This window comes from Nelumbo lutea, chromosome 4 (genome assembly GCF_056320005.1).
Source record: "Nelumbo lutea isolate HS-2025 chromosome 4, American lotus-T2T, whole genome shotgun sequence".
Lineage (NCBI taxonomy): Eukaryota > Viridiplantae > Streptophyta > Magnoliopsida > Proteales > Nelumbonaceae > Nelumbo > Nelumbo lutea.
The window spans coordinates 50,146,962-50,160,326 of record NC_142687.1 but is presented as its reverse complement, the minus strand read 5'-3'; the positions used below and the strand labels follow the sequence as shown (position 1 = coordinate 50,160,326).

Below are 13,365 nucleotides of genomic sequence, written 5' to 3'. Positions count from 1 at the left end.
TCAAAAAAAAAATAAGAAACTTGTGCTGATCAATACAGCACCCAGAGAGATCCAAAGTTAATGTAGATAGGTCGATCTGGTAGACCTTCAGTTGACCTCACAAACCCAACAGATTTCAACCAAAGACAGGTTGAAAGACCTGCTCTGATACCATGTCAACTCAGTTCGAACAAAAGAGAGAGAGAACCAGAATAAAAGGGTGTGTTCTACTGTCTCAAGCGCCCTAAAATGTTATCTTATATATGAGTTGTGTACAAAGATGAGAAAAGACAGTTATGCCCCTCAGCCAAAGAAGGAAAGAATATGTAAAAGACATATGAGTCTCTACAGGTTTTTCCATCCATACTTGTGTACATCTGAATATATCCTCTACCTTTTAAGGCCATTATTGTTAAACAATGTTAGTCCTGGCTATCTAGGTCATGTACTTACCAATGTTTTAAAACATCTGAGTATATCATCCTCTACTGCTAGGGCTGAATCCACAAGCTGATATTGTAGCATAACTTTTCTCCTACTTTCTTCACTGTGCACTATGGAATAGGCCTGAAACAAGGTCAAACTCTCTCTAGTGAGAAGTTGTTGCCTCACAATATCATATTCTGGATTCAAACCAGTTAGGAATTCAAAAACTCTATTGGTTTCAACCTGTTTTCTGTATGTCCGTGCATCCTTTTCACTTTCCCACTCAATTGTCCCTAGGTGATCAATTTCATGCCACAAAGAGTTCAAAGTAGAAAAGTAAACTGAGACCGGTTTCTCTCCTTGATTAAGATTATTGACTTCACACTTCAGTTCATAGGCCCTAGCAACATTAAGTGGCTGGGAGTAGGTTTCTCTCATGATGTCCCAAATTTCCTTAGCAGTTTTGGCCCACATGTAATTTCGGCTGATATGAGGCTCCATGGATTTGCACAACCAAGCCATGACCAAATAGTTCCCCTGAACCCATTTGGCATATAATGGGTCTTCCTTGACTGGTTTCATTACATCCCCCATCACATAGCCTAATTTACCTCTACCCCCAATAGCCATCATAACTGACTGAGCCCATTCCAAATAATTTGATCCATCGAATTTGACAGTGGTAATTTGAAAAGTATTTTCAATTATGTTTCCAGCCCCTAACACACCTTCCCCTTGAGTCTTTAACTAAGTTCCTGTCATCTCTATCAAGAAATTTATCAAAAGAATCCTTTTTATGCTGAAATAGAAGTAATTAGCACCCAGAAATTGCTAACAGCCCACTTAGAATGTTGAAAAGGGTCTAGCAAACACCCAAAAATGTTGAAACAGATCTAATAATTTCTCAAAAATTATTATCAGTCAATCTGATTGCTAAAACAGATCTAACTGTTGCCCAGAAACCAATAACAGTCAGAATGGCTAGGGTTTAACCAACTAGAACTGATCATATGTTTGGGAAAACCCTAAAAACAATTCAGAGAAATTAAGAGAAAAACAACCGCTCCTTCCAGATCACTCTAACCAACTTCTGATTGCTATCGATCTCAAAAGAAAACTGAAACTTACCCAGAAAGGCCTGGCTGCCACTTCCAATCCTTGTCTGAACCCTAATCTTGAAATTCTTTCCTTCCCTCTGATTCTTCCTGATCATTGGACACTTTCCAAGGCTCTACAACCTCTTGAAAAGCAGCTGCACTCAACCAGTAATCTCCAAGAACAAGCCGATGGACTATTCTTGCTAAAACTTCCAACCCTAGGAAGTTCTCATGCAATCGGTGATCGGTCTGATTAGACTCACATGAGAAACCCTAGGTTGGCTCTGATAAGTGATACCAACTTGTTTTGTAGAGACTAACTAGTCCTACTCTAGATGAGAATTCAATAAGAAAAAGTTCAGAGAATAGAAGAGAAAGAAGAGAGAGAGAAGAAGAGAGAAATCATAAAGAGATGCCAGAAAAGATTGTGGGTCAGTTAATGATTGCCGCCTCACTCAGCTATTTATATTAATAACTTAAAACATGATAAACTTACAATATTGCCCTTACGGTTAACACAAATAAACAGCAGCTGAAAGTAACTGAAATAACTAACTAACATGCTAACAGCAACATAAATAACATGCTAACTAACTCTACCAGGAGTAAGGCCAATAGATACAATGATGGATCCTAATGTGAAGAGAATCAATAATCAGGTAGAACCACTTGATCTAGATACTGGTTAGGAAGTTGAAGCACCTAACCAACATTGGACCTAATATCTCCTTTGGTGTGAAAATGTTAAGCTAGTTCACGCACAGTCCTAGGACATCTCACTGGGAAGCCATCATCAAAGTTCTGCAATACTCGAAGGGTGCACCAAAACACAGTCTACTATACAAGGACAGTAGTTTGTAGTTAGAAGGCTAAACAAATGCCAATTGGGCCCGATCATCTTTCTATAGGTCTATCACTGGTTTCTTACATTTCTAGGAGGCAACTTAGTAACTTAGAAGAGCAAGAAACAGAATGTCATGGCTAGGCACAAAGAAAAAGCAAAGCATAAGGTCATGACACATTCTACTTGTAAGTTAATATGGTTGAAATACCTTCTAGAGATCAGTATAAAAATTACAGAACATGTTAATTTGTTTTGTGACAATCAAATGGCTGTTAACAGTGCAATTTACAAGTAGAAATGATATAGCCCTGTGAAATGAATGATATATCATATAATGTGTCTTGATTTCACTATTATTGGATATTCTTTATTATTTTTTAATCTAAAATGACAAGAAAGTTAAAATATATGTATACCAATATGGCACAAAAATTTTATATTATAATTTCTTTTCTTTAAAAAACCAATGTGCAGACCATGCCTAGACAGGAATGTAAGTGCCTAGGCAACAAGGTACTCTGCCAATGATAACTAAGGTGCATTACCCAATATGTTTAAGGAGCTTTTGTCATCAATTAAAGCCATCAACTTGCAAAGATAAATTTTTTTAATTTTATTTTCCATACTGACTTATGATGAAAGAGTCAAAGATATTAAAGGCTAAAACTTGAAAATTGATCACATATGTATATGAAAGAAGATATCGTAATTAAGGTGATTTCTTATTTTAACTGTAGGATAAAGATGAAAAAGAAACATCAGAGGTAAATAAAAGTAAAAGCATCAAAACTCAATAATTACCACTTCAGTTTTATCTGGAGGGTCCTCAACAAGCCCAATTATGTCATCATAAGGAGTTTCGGTGGCTTGGTTCTTTTCCTCATTAGATTTCTTCTCAGCTTCAAACTTCAAAATTGATCACATATGTACATGAAAGAAGATATCATATTTTTTTATCAATAAAGAAGATACCATAATTAAGGTGAAAGAGTTAAAGATATCAAAGGCCAAAACGTGAAAATTGATCACATATGTAAATGAAAGAAGATACCGTAATTAAGGTGATTACTTATTTTAACTGTAGGATAAAGATGAAAAAGAAACATCAGAGGTAAATAAAAGTAAAAGCATCAAAACTCAATAATTACCACTTTAGTTTTATCTGGAGGGTCCTCAACAAGCCCAATTATGTCATCATAAGAAGTTTCAGTGGCTTGATTCTTTTCCTCTTCAGCTTTCTTCTCAGCTTCAAACTTCAAATTGATCACATATGTACATGAAAGAAGATATCATTTTTTTATCAATAAAGAAGATATCATAATTAAGGTGATTTCTTCTTTTAACTGTAGGATAACAGATGAAAAAGATGAAATACCATAGAGATAAATAAAAGTAAAGCATCAGAGTCAATAATTACCACTTTAGTTTCATCTGAAGGGTCCTCCAAAAGCCCAATTACATCACCATAAGAAGTTTCGGTGGCTTGATTCTTTTCCTCATCAGCTTTCTTCTCGGCTTCCTTTTTTCTCTTCTCTTCTTTCTCTTTCTCCAAGCGCTCCTGTTCTTCTGCCTTCTCTATCTGTTCCTTACGACCTGTAAGGAAGAAGAAAAGGTGCTGTTAATTGTTATACAACAGAAAGATTCACATTAACAATTAATTTTTTTATCAATAACTATGGATTTCATTAATATTAAATAGTAAAAGAGAGTACAAACCAAAAATTCTGGAGCTTAGATATTTCTCTCAAGGTAGGTTTTTTTCTGTAGATTTCTCCAATGCTTCTCATTGGTTGGCCACACAGAATGTTTTGCTTATCACTTCCATTCCCCTTTAACTCATTCTTGAAAACACAGTGCTTTCTTGAGAAAACACTCAACAAAAGTACAGAACTCGTGGATTTAGACGACCAAAGAGATGGGGAAGAAGAAAAGGGGTTTCAGTTTTGGAAAAGTGACAACTGACGAGGGAGGAATAAATGTGAATTGGTTGCCAAAAGCTCTATTATGAGAGTTTTTATTTTTTGGTAATAAATAAAAAAGAAAATTTATTAATAAAAGAAAGTGGTACATCTGATAGTGATGAGATATCACCAGAAAACAAAGCTACAAAAGAGAGTGAAACAAACAAAAAGGAGACACTCAATAGAAAAAAAGAGAGATACATAAACCAAACATAAGGGAAACTTTTAAGCCAGCTCCAGAATGTTCCAAAAACCAGAACCAAGGTCTTCTTTTGTAATTCCTTCAAACTTTGGGAGAATGAGAACCCAGTCCATAATCCTTTTACAGCATAGTAATGTGATATGCTCCCTTGTTCGAGCCTGCTCTTCAAATATTCTTCTATTTATTTCTTTCCAAATTTCCCAGCAGACAGCAAAAGGAATGCAGCTCCAGGCACCCTTTGCCTTAACATTTCCCCTTACATTTGGCCACTTGGAGAAAATCTCCTCCACTGAATTAGGAGACCACCTGCTAGTCTTTTTTTTTATCAGCAAAAAAGTTTTCATTAATAACAGAGAAATTAAGTTACAATAGATAAAGATTGCAGAGCGACCAACTGCAATCTCCAGTAATTAGTTACAATTATGCCCAGTACAAGGAAGATCTATTTGCCCCTTGTTTTGCTAGGGTATCCGCCATCCCACTTTTATCCCGTTTGACCCAACTAAACTTAGAGTTGAACTTCCTTACAATTGTGTCAATTTCTCTGAAGACAAATTTGAGCTTCCAAGGTGCTGATGTGGTGTTTTTGGCCCAAGAGATGACCAATAGTGAATCTCCTTCTATTTCTAAGTCTGTTGTTCCTATCTGCTCAACCATCTTTAGACCTTGAAGTGGCTAGAGATTCAGCCTGTATTGAATCACCAAAACCTATTGGTCCTGAATAGAGTGCCACCACCACACCCAGATGATTTCTAAACACACCCCCTATGCCTGCCCTTCCTGGGTTGCCAAGAGAACTCCCATCAAAATTCAGTTTTAGTTTGTTCAGTGCTGGTGGCTTCCATTCCATACATACAGGTACTTTGGGTATATCTGTTTGTACTACTTCAGCCCAATTTCTTAGGATCTCATTCGTGGAGTAGTTTCAGATTATTTCCATGGTCTTCACCCAATGTGCAGTTCTGATTTTTATGGCTTCAATAACTTCCTCCTTTGTTTTGCTTTTTCCAAAAAAGATTCTTAGGTTTCTTTCCTCCCATATAGTCCATACTGTAGCTGCTCTTACTGCCTTCCATAAGCACTTTCCTCTTTTCTTCTGTTGACACAGGAAGGAGGGGCTGAATAGGCTTACCACATCCTGTGGGGGACACCATCTGCATCCAAAGAGAGAACAAACAACATTCCAAATACCAGAAGCAAAAGAGCAGGATAAAAGTAAGTGGGTTAGAGTTCCACCACATCCCAAACAAAGGACACACACATGAGGAGAGAGGCAATTGTTTGGCCTCCTTTTCTGTAGCACATCACAAGTGTTTACCTTCCCTAGGAACACTTCCCAACAAAAAGCTTGTACTTTTGGAGGGATCAGTTTAGACCAGATTTCTCTTACTGGGAAGTTCACCCCCATAGGATCAATGTGAGTGAGCAAACCAAAGAAAGATGCACAGGAAAATAAACCATCAGAAGTTGGGGACCAAACTCTACAATTAGCTATAGATTGGTCCAAGTAGACCTTCTCAAGTATTGAAATCAAAAGCACTAGAGACTCACAGTCATTTTCCCTCAACCCTCTTCTGAAACCAAAATCCCAAGAGATCCCTGAATCTGAAAGCACACCAAGCCTAGCAACAGGTTTATTTTTATGGTTTGATGAGGAGTAGAGGTCTGGGAATTTGATCATAAGAGGCACTTCCCCAACACAAAGGTCTTCCCAGAATAAAACTTTGTTACCACAACCAACATCGAACCTGATAAATTGAAGAAAAGTTGGATATACCTCAAAGATTGCCTTCCAAGGAGAAGATGGAGCTGCATTGGGGGCTAGTCTTGCATCCCAGCCGTTGTCTGCTTCACCATGTAAGCTCTTATTGACCCTATGCCACAATCTTTCTTCTTCACAAGGGAATCTCCACAGCCAATTCCCTAGAAGGGCCTTGTTTTTTCTTTAATAGGTTCCCTATACCTAATCCACCCTGCTCCTTAGGGTAATAGACTTGCTCCCACTTCACTAAATGATCTTTCTTTTCTTCACCTGGTTCCCACAAAAAGTCCCCCATAATCTTCTCCAACTTCCTAGCTACTTTCACTGGGATCTTAAATGTGGAAAGGAAATAAGTGGGTAGGTTTGCTAGGGTTGATTTTATCAAGGCAATTCTTCCCCCCAAGGATATATAATTTCTCTTCCACATTGCCAACTTCTTTATGAACCTCTCTACCACCGGTTTCCAAAAACTTTCGGCTTTTGGATTCCCACCCTAGGGCATACCTAAGTACTCCATAGGACAATTTTTCACTTCACAACCTAGCAGATTTGCCATGGCTTGGATGTCCCCCCATTCAATGTTGATTCCAACTATACAACTTTTTCCCCAATTGACTTTTAGTTTGGAGGCCTGTTGAAATTCATCCACCAATCTTTTCAGATTCCTTAGACTGGATTCATCACAACATTCACAGAAAATGATTATGTCATCAGCAAATTGCAAATGAGACACCACCACTTCTGATCTACCCATTCTCCAACCTTTGAACTGGTTTTCTTGATCAGCCTTGATGATCTGTCTACTCAAAGCCTCAGCTACAAAGGTGAATAAGAATGGGGATAAGGGATCACCCTGTCTTAGTCCTCTTTTAGCCTGGAAGAAGTCCTTTACTACCCCATTTATCAAAATAGAGAAGTGTGCTGAGATAATACATTCTTTAATCCACATCCGCCATCTTTCACCTAGCCCCATCTTTTACATTAAATTCAACAAGAAGGACCAATCCACCATATCATAAGCTTTTTCTAGGTCCAATTTACAAATCAAACCTTTGCCACCTTGTTTTCTCTTAGCTGCCACACACTCATTTGCCACTAAGATTTGATCCACAATTTGTCTCCCTTCTACAAAAGCTCCTTGGTTCTGAGAGATAACATAGGGCAGTACAGTCTTCAACCTACCAGCCAGGACTTTAGCAATGATTTTATATAAGCTACCCACTAGACTTATCAGTATGTAATCCTTAGGGGTTTTGGCCTCCTTTTTTGGCACTAAAGCAATAAAAGTTGCATTTGCTCCAGGTGGCAAGTTTCCTTCTTGATAGAACTCCACAAATACATCCATTAATATCTTTCAAAATTTCCCAACAATCTTGATAGAAAGCCATTGAAAATCCATCTGGCCCCGGAGCTTTAGATCTATCCATCGAGAATATTGCTTCATGTATCTCCTCAATAGTGAAGGCTCTTGTAGGACAACTTCAGATTCTGGCACTCTGTCCCACTGTAAATCTCCCACTTCTACAATGTTTTCATCAAAGGATGCTAGGGTTGACTTATAATGATCCACGAAGCATCTTTCAATTTCCTCTCTTGCAGTTATTATTCTTCTCTCCACACCTCTATACTAGAAATTTGGTTTTTCCGTCTTCTCCCGTTTGCTAGGGAGTGGAAAAATCTGGTATTTCCATCCCCCTCCAAAAGCCATTTACATCTAGATTTTTGCCTCCAAGAAATCTCTTCTTTTCTTAGGATCTCTTCCAGTTGCACTTTTAAGTTCCTTCTTTCTACTCTGTCCTCCAACCCACACTCTTTTTGAGCCTCCTTTTGGTCCACTTCCTCTATCTTCCTGGCTAAATCCTCCTTTATGATCTCAAGTTTTCCAAATTCCTCTTTGTTCCACTCCTTGACCTTTTCCTTCAATCTTTTCAGTTTCTTGGAAAACCTCACCACTTTATTTCTAGCCCTTATCCCACCTTTTGACCACCATTCTTTTACCTTTTGCAAAAAATTTGGAACTTCTAGCCACATGTTTTCAAATCTAAAAGGTGTGGGGCCTCCAATAAGATCTTCTTGGTAGAGGCTTAAAGGGCAATGATCAGATGTCACTCTAGGTAGGGCTTTCAGAGTCAATGTTCCCCACAACTCTTCCCAATCAATGGAAAAAAGGAATCTGTCCAGTTTTGAGCAAACTTGGTTTTCTTGGAGATTTGACCATGTGAAAGAGGCTTATAACAAGGTAGGTTCTTTTAGTTCTAGGGACTCAATCAAGGAATTGAAGTGTCTCATACTAGTTGTTAAAGGCTGGTTGGGGTTGTTTGTCTCATTTGTATATCTTATTACATTGAAATCCCCACCCAAACACCACGGGCCCTCCCAAATGCTTCTGATTGCAGCTAGCTCTTCCCAGAATGTGTTCCTCTCTCTATATGAATTCGGCCCATACACATTAGTCAACACCCACTCCCTTCCATCACTCATCCTCTTGGCTTTTATTGATACTGAGTATTGCCCTATTAATTCCTCCAGACAGTCAACTTCCTCATTCTTCCACATTGTAAGGATCCCACTCGAGGCACCCCACGACGGGGCAAAAGACCAACTTAGACCCCTGCTACTCCAGATACTTCTTATCCACCTTCTGTACAAATCCGAAAGCTTTGTCACCTGTATCATGACTATAACCGGTCTCTCTTTTCTTATCACATTCCTGATGATTCTCCTTTTTCCAGACCCAAACTCATTTCCAATTCCTATTCTCCTCTTTTCTTCTCCTTTTTCCTATATGCAGTCTTCTCATAGGAAACACCACAGGCTAGCCTTTCCACCTCATTCATTCTCCTCTTTCTTTTTTTATCATCTTCTGCCTCCTTTCTAAGATAGACCTTTCCTTTGGCGAACTTCCTTTTGGCTTCATTTTGTTCCTCTCCTTTTACTTTGGGTGTCTCTCTACAGCCATATTCTCCCTCAACTAACCAATAGACTGCCTATTCCTTCTCTTGAGTACCTGCAACAACTTCATTCCCCCCAGCATCCTTCTCCAACTCCTTCACATAAATCAATTTCTCCTCATTTTCTTTTCCTCCTCCCCCACCTTTTACTATCGCACATGGGTCATTATCCTCCACCGGTGACGTTTCAACAGCTGGAGCTACAAAACCAAAGACTGAAGGTTACAATAAGGAGTACCAAAAGAGCTATGACAGTAAAGAGGGGGCGAAGAAAGAACTGGATTGAGAGGAAGGGGAAAGAGACTCCCTGATCTTGAATCTAGTTTTCACCGGTTTCTCCTAAGACAATCCCTGATGGTTCGGGTTCGTACAGTATCCACCTGCGCAGCTGGGGGGAGCTGTTCCTCAAGTGGTTCCATGGTCGGTTTGCAATGGAAACCCCTCTCCATGAAGCTGCAATCCTGTCTTTGTTCTTGATTTGTCTCTATTTTCTTCTCTCTCTGCGAATCACCTGTAGGCCTCCCACTTTCCACAGTAGGGTTACCAACCCCCGAATCCTGGGTCTCCAGAATCTCCGTACCAGCATCTTCAATGAAGAGCAGCTCAATTCCAAAGTCTTCAGAGTCTATGAAGTTACAGGCCTTTGTCGAGTTTATGCTACCTATACTTGACGGAAGATCTCCCTCATCTTCTTCCACATCTCTCAACGCCTTCCAATCTAAGTCCTCTTCAGAGTCTCCTTGTGTGACCCTATTATATCGAGGGTTCGGCTTCTCAAGCGTCGTGGAGTTATCTCCATTTAAGTTTCATCCCATTCACCAACGTCTTCTAGCAGCCGGAGGAGGAGGAGAAGGGGGATTTCTGATCGCCGCCACTGTTTGGGGACATAACGAACGAACAGAACCGATTGGGACGATGATAGACCATAATCATTGTTCCCCAAAGGTGCAAAAGAGTTGCGCACATGCTTGTTTAAGAGGTCACGTGACCTGTTTTGAAGCTTATGAGTTATGACCCTGCAGAAGAGGTTGGGTCGAGTTGTAGGAACCCAGTTTAGACTTTCCATTTTCCTTCTCATTCAAGACGCCAGCTGGCCCACCTTTAGACTTCAACACCTGAACATATGATTTTATCTAGGCCGTTGGATCCCATTCAAAGACTTTCGAATTTACTCCTTTAAATGAAGACAAGAGTTGTTCAGGTCTCTCACGCGACGTTTCAGTTCCCCCCTTATTTTGGTCACCTTGGCCCTTTGGGCGATCCACCCAGCTGATGCCACATGTTCACCAACAGTCCACGTCAGCACCTTCTTCAACCTCCAAACTATTCCAGAGAGACGCTTCAACTTCCGACGCCAGCCACACCATTCTCCAACAATCGTCGGCGAAAATGTCCAGGTTTCTTGGTATTTTTTCCACTCTTGCTCCTGCCACTTCGAGTTTTACCACTTGGAGGTTTTGCAAGGAGAATCCTTCCAGAACACCTCCACACACCGCTGCAATCCTATGGAAGATGTGTTCCTGCCAAAGGTTAAAGGGTAAACCTAGGATCTTGATCACTAGGGATTTTTGAGAAATATTCACTTCATTACAAGAGGGCGACCAATTTTCTCTTGCAATCTGGCCAAGTGATGTTTCAAGTATTCTATTTTCACACTGAGGTTCGGCCATGTCCAGAAGAGCCTGGCACTTATCAAACGGTTACAGGGTGATTTTCTCCTTTGGCTTAATTGACTCCACCAGTATGTGCAACACTTTTTGCCAGTCTTCCACCTCTATTTTGATTTTTAACCACTTTCCTTTTGCCCGAGTCCGCATTCCTTTCTTCACACAAAACCTTTGAAATGGTTTCAATAGAGAGTATTGAGATGGGAAAGAACGAGTGGTTTGTTTTCCCAACTTTTCTCTCTCCTGAGATCTCTGAGTTAAATTCTTTCTTTCTATCTTGTTGTTCGTTGTCCAGTCTCTCCCATTTCCCCTGGTTAAATTCCTCTAGTGCTCCGGCAATCACCCTCCACCCCTATTTAGCTTGTCCCTCTGGAATACATATCATTTGTTTTCTCCCCTTGCCAAAGAACTCTGTTAAAACTAAGAATCCTCCATTTCTATTTCTTTTGTTTGCTACTGTGAATCTCTTTCCTTTGTACGTCATTTCATTTCCCCAATCTTGTGTTCTTTCTGCATACAGTAGACCATCTACGAAGCCTTTAAACCAATCCACCACTTCTAAATCCATTAAAATTGTTGCACGTCGGTCTTCTCTTATTTTCAGGTTTTTCTGCCTTCTATTGGTTATTTCCTCCAACAGGAATTTCTTTTTCTCCAGTTGAAAGGCTTTTCTCCATTTTTCCACCCGAATGAAACTCCCCATTTGACTTTAGACCACCTGCTAGTCTTGAAAAGCCCATAGAAGAAGCCCCAAATGAACTTGGAGAAAAAGGCATTCAACAAGCAAATGATATGCATTCTCCTCTGCATTCTCACAAAAATAGCATCTGCTAGCTAAGTGAAAACCTTTGTTTTGAAGATGGTTCAATGTCAAAATGCTATCTAACGCCACTAGCCAAGGAAAAGCTTCCACCCTTGGGGGGACAGGGTTTCCCCAGATACCTTCCAATTCTGAACTTTCTAACAGAAAAAACATTAGTTGAGACCTCCTAAAGGTGTCATCAAGCTCAACTTTGATGGTAGCAACATAGGCAATCTAGAGCCTTATAGTATTGGGGTAGTGTTCAGAAATGCAGAGGGTTTAATTGTTGCTTTATACTCTATGGGGATGGCAGTTTTCCTCATAAAACAAAGGGTTTTCCCCGATCTTAAACAGGGATGGGGAATATATTTTTGCCCTAAATCGGAAACAGGGTGGGGACAGGGTTTCTATATAATTCTCCAAAAACACCCCGAATCCGGTGGTAAATTATTAAAATATTCTTAGGTTTAATATTAATTTTTAAAATTCCCTTGATCCCATAATCACAATTCTAAAATACCCCAAATTCCAATATTCCTATATCTAAAATACCCCTAAATTTGATGCATATTAGGTAGTTTCTTCAGGACAGAAAATTCGAGGATTCCCCATCCCCAACGGGGGGAAGGGTGCCAGCCCCAAACCCGCCCCGCCACCAGTGACTGGGCGGGGACGGGGTAGGAGATTTTGGCTATGGGGCGGGGACAGGGAGGGCTGCCTTGCCCTGAACCCACCCCATTGCCATTCCTTAAACTCTAGTTCTATTGTAGTGGGGGGATTCAGTTAATGCAGAAATCCAAGCAGTGCTACAAGGAGCAATATTTGCCAAAGAATTGAATTGTAAACATTTGTCAATTGAAGTCTTGAAGGTGGTTTGAAACTGGTAATCGGGTGGTTGAAAGAACCAGAAACAGTGGCTTGGCCCTATAGGGGGCTTTGAGAAGATACAAATGGCTGACCACAAATATGACAATCATCTTTCAATGGGAAAGGAGATCGGCAAATGGATTAGCAAATTCTCTAGATAAACAAGGGGTGTATAAGAATCAGCTTGTTTGGGCTAAATTGTAATTCTTTGTTTGACCTGAGGCTGCTCCTCGCGCCTCTTTGTGGGAAGCTTTCACTGTGTATCCTTTATTGATTCTTATGCTTAATAAAATCTTCTATTTTTTTTATAAATTTAATAAAATTTTCTATTACTGATCCCAAAAAAAAGAAAAAGAAATGGGCTATGATTTTTTTTGAACAGTCAAAAAAGAAAATTAATTAAAAAAGAAAAAAGCAAATACAACCTAAAGTGGTGAAGAGGCAGCACCTCCAAAAAGGACTTAGAACAACAGGCACCCAACGCCCAGAACAAAAGACCCCCAAACATCTAACAGGCTCAAACCTCCCAAGAAACAGAAGAAAACCAACAACCAATACTTGAAACATCCCTTTGAACAAAACCAATTGAGCCCGAGAGCCAACATAAAATAGCCACAGACATCCAAACCTCCCCCCTCTTACCTACGACACTACTAATTTTTCCCCTCACTCTTCATAACATCAACAATATCTAACTCCTCTCTTTCACCTTCCTCCCAAGCCTCGCCCCCTTCCCCAACTGTGTTCGTCCTGTTAATTTCCTATCTTCTATTTTGCTCAAAATGTTTGATTGCCTTCCTTACCACC

At 39.8% G+C, this 13,365-nt stretch overlaps 1 protein-coding gene across 9 annotated transcripts in view; it reads right to left on the bottom strand.

Annotated features, from left to right (window-relative positions):
* The window catches only part of LOC148855683 (glucosidase 2 subunit beta-like), an 85,313-nt gene that overhangs the window by 47,380 nt on the left and 24,568 nt on the right, over positions 1-13,365 (bottom strand). For all 9 annotated transcript variants that reach the window (XM_088984186.1, XM_088984188.1, XM_088984187.1 and 6 more), the window contains exons 5-7: positions 3,764-3,939; positions 3,495-3,599; positions 3,148-3,252 (exon numbers count right to left, since the gene is read on the bottom strand). In XM_088984186.1, coding sequence (XP_088840312.1) covers positions 3,148-3,252; positions 3,495-3,599; positions 3,764-3,939 — 386 coding nt within the window. The remainder of the gene's footprint in view (positions 1-3,147; positions 3,253-3,494; positions 3,600-3,763; positions 3,940-13,365) is intronic.